At 39.1% G+C, this 3813-nt stretch overlaps 1 protein-coding gene across 1 annotated transcript; it reads right to left on the reverse strand.

Annotated features, from left to right (window-relative positions):
* Positions 1-3078: 3078 nt before the first annotated feature.
* Positions 3079-3603, reverse strand: LOC141845351 (uncharacterized). Its single transcript, XM_074733417.1, has one exon. It carries the CDS (start codon positions 3601-3603, stop codon positions 3079-3081), a length of 525 nt encoding a protein of 174 aa, XP_074589518.1.
* Positions 3604-3813: the final 210 nt, after the last annotated feature.

The raw sequence follows: 3813 nt of genomic DNA on the forward strand, positions 1-3813 counted from the left end.
ACTTTTTATACTTGCACGATCTTTAAGCTCTGTCATTCTTAAACTCTTCCCCCAAACCTTCACTAGCATCCTGGAAGAGGAAGAGATCAACTGTAAAGGTTTCTCCACCTTCAAAGTTGCTTTGAGAAGTGATCGACTTTCACAAGTATACGAAATGTTATCAAGTAATAAAAGATATCGAATCCACAGGGACCGTGAAATTAATCACTAAACTAGTACAATAAGAGTGGAGAGATCACTTATGTTGAATTGGTGTGGGGAAGAGAGGGTGTTCGAGCTCCTAAAACCTCAAATAGAGAGAAATCAACTATGACAGATGTGTGAAAACGATGATAAGACTTCGGATTCCTCGAGAGTATATTTGATTGACTATGAATCTTTTACCATTCCTCAATACATGCACACTTGTAGGGATTCTAACCAATGTATCCAATTAGACCTCGTCAGGTTTCCTCGGAATAAAATCAATGGTGTTCTAGCATTATAATTGTAAGTTTAAGATGACACTAGTTAGCCTGGTTATGGCTCTCCCACTGTCACCCGGGCATCCCAGCATACTACCGATGTCCTACCCTCTATCACAGGGTATCCATTTAAGGACCTCTTCCTAACAACCAATAACCATTAGATATCCCTCATAAAGATTCATTATAGCCTAAAGATTTCCTCGGAAGGTCCGGTTAAAGATTAACCTTCTGTCACAAGGCACCCCGGTCATACGATCCTAAGAATCTTCTAAACCATAATAAATCCTTATCCTCATAGATTCAATACAATTTATAGACAAATTATCAATCAATCACAAGGCACAAATGTTGGTGCAAGATGTAAAAAGATCTTGCCTAGAGTTTCGATGTTTGACAATACACCTAAGTCTGGTCAATTTGACCAAGGGTTGACCCCAAATAGGATCTGATGTTTGGATGTATGGAAGTGAGTGAAGTCTAGTCAGATAACTAGCGAGAAGTCCTAGTCGGTTAGACTAAGCAATGAAAGTCTTAATCTGGAAGATTGGGCAAGGGAATTCCTGGTGAGTGAAGCTGGGCAAGGGAAAGTCCTAGTTGTAGGCTAGGCAAAGGGAATTCCTAGTTTGGAGGATCAGGCGGAAGTCTTGGCAGAGTCGAAGCACTAGGTGAAGTCTGGGCTGGTCTGGAGGACCGAGTCGCAGTAGAAGTCTGGGCTGATCTAGGTGACCGAGTCGCAGCAAAAGTCTGGGCTGGTCTGGAGGATCGAGTCGCAGTAGAAATCTGGGTTGGTTAGAGAGAACCGAACCGCAGCACAAATTCTAGGGGCTGAGGATAGAGGCAAGCAAAAGTCCAACAAGTTAGGAGGACTTGATTGGCAAAGGTAAATTCTCCAGAGTGGAATGGGTTAAGACGCGTTCTCAGAGTGGAACAGTAGACGTCAGACTAACCTAGGATTTCGATAGAAATCCGAAGTTAGACCCACAAGGTAAGTCTTAGGATTGTTTGTATATTTGCATGTTTATCTTCAGGAACTAGACAATGGCTAACGAGAGAAAGAGGAGTTATCGACTCGGATCCAGTTGAGTCGACTCAAGTTCCCTATAAAAGGAGGTGAACGTGCATAAACAAGGGAATATTAACAAGTTCTCCTCTCCTCAAGAAGTGGTGCTTCTGAACGCGAACGGGGTCAGGCACGTGCAACCGGGGAAGATCTAGGAGGAGTACGCGGTGCTCGGACTTCCAAATCGGTGGCTATTTATTTGGTTACTCTTTTCTTACTTGTCCTTTTTGTTATTAATTTATATTATTGTTTATCGGACTGTAAGACGGATTTCTCCGTCTCCGAACAAGGTTTGGAAAGGAGACCACTAGTGGACGGGCGCCTCCCGTACATAGGCCTTGGACGTACTAACCCTGGGGGGTTAGGAACCAAGTAAAAATCCACGAGTCCCCTGTGTGTTTTCTAATATTCCGCTGCTAGTATTTTGATAGAAAAATGAACGAGTTCGAAAAGTGACAACACGCTATTCATCACAACTCTCATCCTCCTCCCTTGGATGCGCATCCAACCTACTACTCATCATCATCACCCTCCACTTCTTAGAAAAATTACACATCATATCAATGATTATTATTATTTTTCAATAATTTTTTTACCAATGAATTTTTTTTCTATTATTTTCAGAATTTGTTTTTGTTTTTTCTTTTTTTTTTATTTTTTTTTTTTTTTGATTTTTTTTCAACCAATCTAAAGAAACCTATCTACAAATCATGATATGATGTGCTATCCATACAAGTCTCTCAACAACACTAACCAAATCTTTCTAAATAAAAATATGGCTTCAAAGAAAATAAAGCATGGTTCACCCATGGTGATCAAGCACGGCTCACTCATGCTATCAATTATATCTAGCCTCATTTTTTTTTCAAAACCACTTCTCCTCATTTTCAACATCTCCTCCCCCACACTTAAAATTTCAACTACATCTCCTTCCTCTCCCACACTTAAAATTTGACCGTCTCAGGTAATAAATTCAATAAGATAACAGTAAATTGTTTCAGTCAAGGTATACCAAAGAAGGTCACATATAGTAAGGGAAAAAGAAATGCAACTATCAGTGAAGTAAAAGAAGAAGGCATTTACACAAAAAGAAGTTCTAGAGTTACAAAAATGTAGAGTTTCAAAAGTGTAGACAAGATAGCCTTCATCATCATCACGTAGCTTATGATATTATGGCCTTGTAAAGAAGCATAGCAAGTTCTAGAGTTCCACAACATGAGTGCATATCACACCACAAGGAGAAAAATGGCTAAATCCTCACTAGGTGTATAAAGTCATCAAGTAAAGTCAATCAATTAGAATCCATCACCACACTAATGACCATATGCATGAAAAGTGTCTAAGCATGCCATAGAATCCAAAACATGATAATCAAACTTAACTAACTTTCACATATCCTAAAGAATGGTACGAACACTTAAGGAAATGAAACCAAATTCCTAACACTATGTGTAAATGAAAAACTATGTATCTTATTCACAAAAACATGTATGCAAACAAAATAAAACAACTAAAGCAGAAAATAAAAGAGAGAAAAAAAATGAACTCCTCTCAAGTTGGGTAGGTAGCATCCATGATGTCCAATCCATCCACCTCTAGCTCCTTGACCTCTTCATGAAAGTTTTTGTCACCAATTTGAAATTTTTTGTCCACAATGTTCTTGTCATGAAAGTTCTTAGTCTTTTCCTTGTAGATCCTTGAGTTCTCATATGCCTCCAACTGAATTTCCTCAAGCTCTTGAAGTTGCAACTTTCTTTCTTCTCCCGCTGTAGTAGCATCAAAATTGCAAGCTTTCACTGCCCAATATGCTTTATGTTCAATCTCCATCGGTAAATGGCACGACTTCCCATAAACAAGTCGATAAGGTGACATTCCAATGGGGGTCTTGTATGCAGTTCGATATGCCCATAGTGCGTCTTCAAGCCTTTTGCTCCAATCTTTTCTATTAGGTCCCATGGTCTTTTCCAAGATTGATTTGATCTCTCTATTCGACACTTTAGCTTGCCCATTTGTTTGGGGGTGGTAGGGAGTAGAAACTTTATGTATAACCCCATATTTATTAAGTAGAACCTTCATGCGCTTATTACAAAAATGAGATCCTTGGTCACTTATGATTGCTCTTGGAATCCCAAACTTGTAAAAAAATGTGTGACCTGACAAAACTAACAACAACAGATGAATCATCATTTCTGGTGGGAACGACCTCCACCCATTTTGAAACATAATCAATGGCCAAAAGAATGTACAAAAATCTAAAAGAAGCAGGAAATGGTCTCATAAAATCAA

The sequence above is a fragment of the Curcuma longa genome, chromosome 14, assembly GCF_044706935.1.
Source record: "Curcuma longa cultivar G26 ecotype Majalengka, Jawa Barat chromosome 14, ITB_CL_G26_1.1, whole genome shotgun sequence".
NCBI classification, from domain to species: Eukaryota; Viridiplantae; Streptophyta; class Magnoliopsida; order Zingiberales; family Zingiberaceae; genus Curcuma; species Curcuma longa.

Excerpts from the sequence above, each read along its gene's own strand:
- LOC141845351 (XM_074733417.1), bottom strand. The coding sequence starts at position 3,603 with ATGAAGGTTCTACTTAATAAATATGGGGTTATACATAAAGTTTCTACT.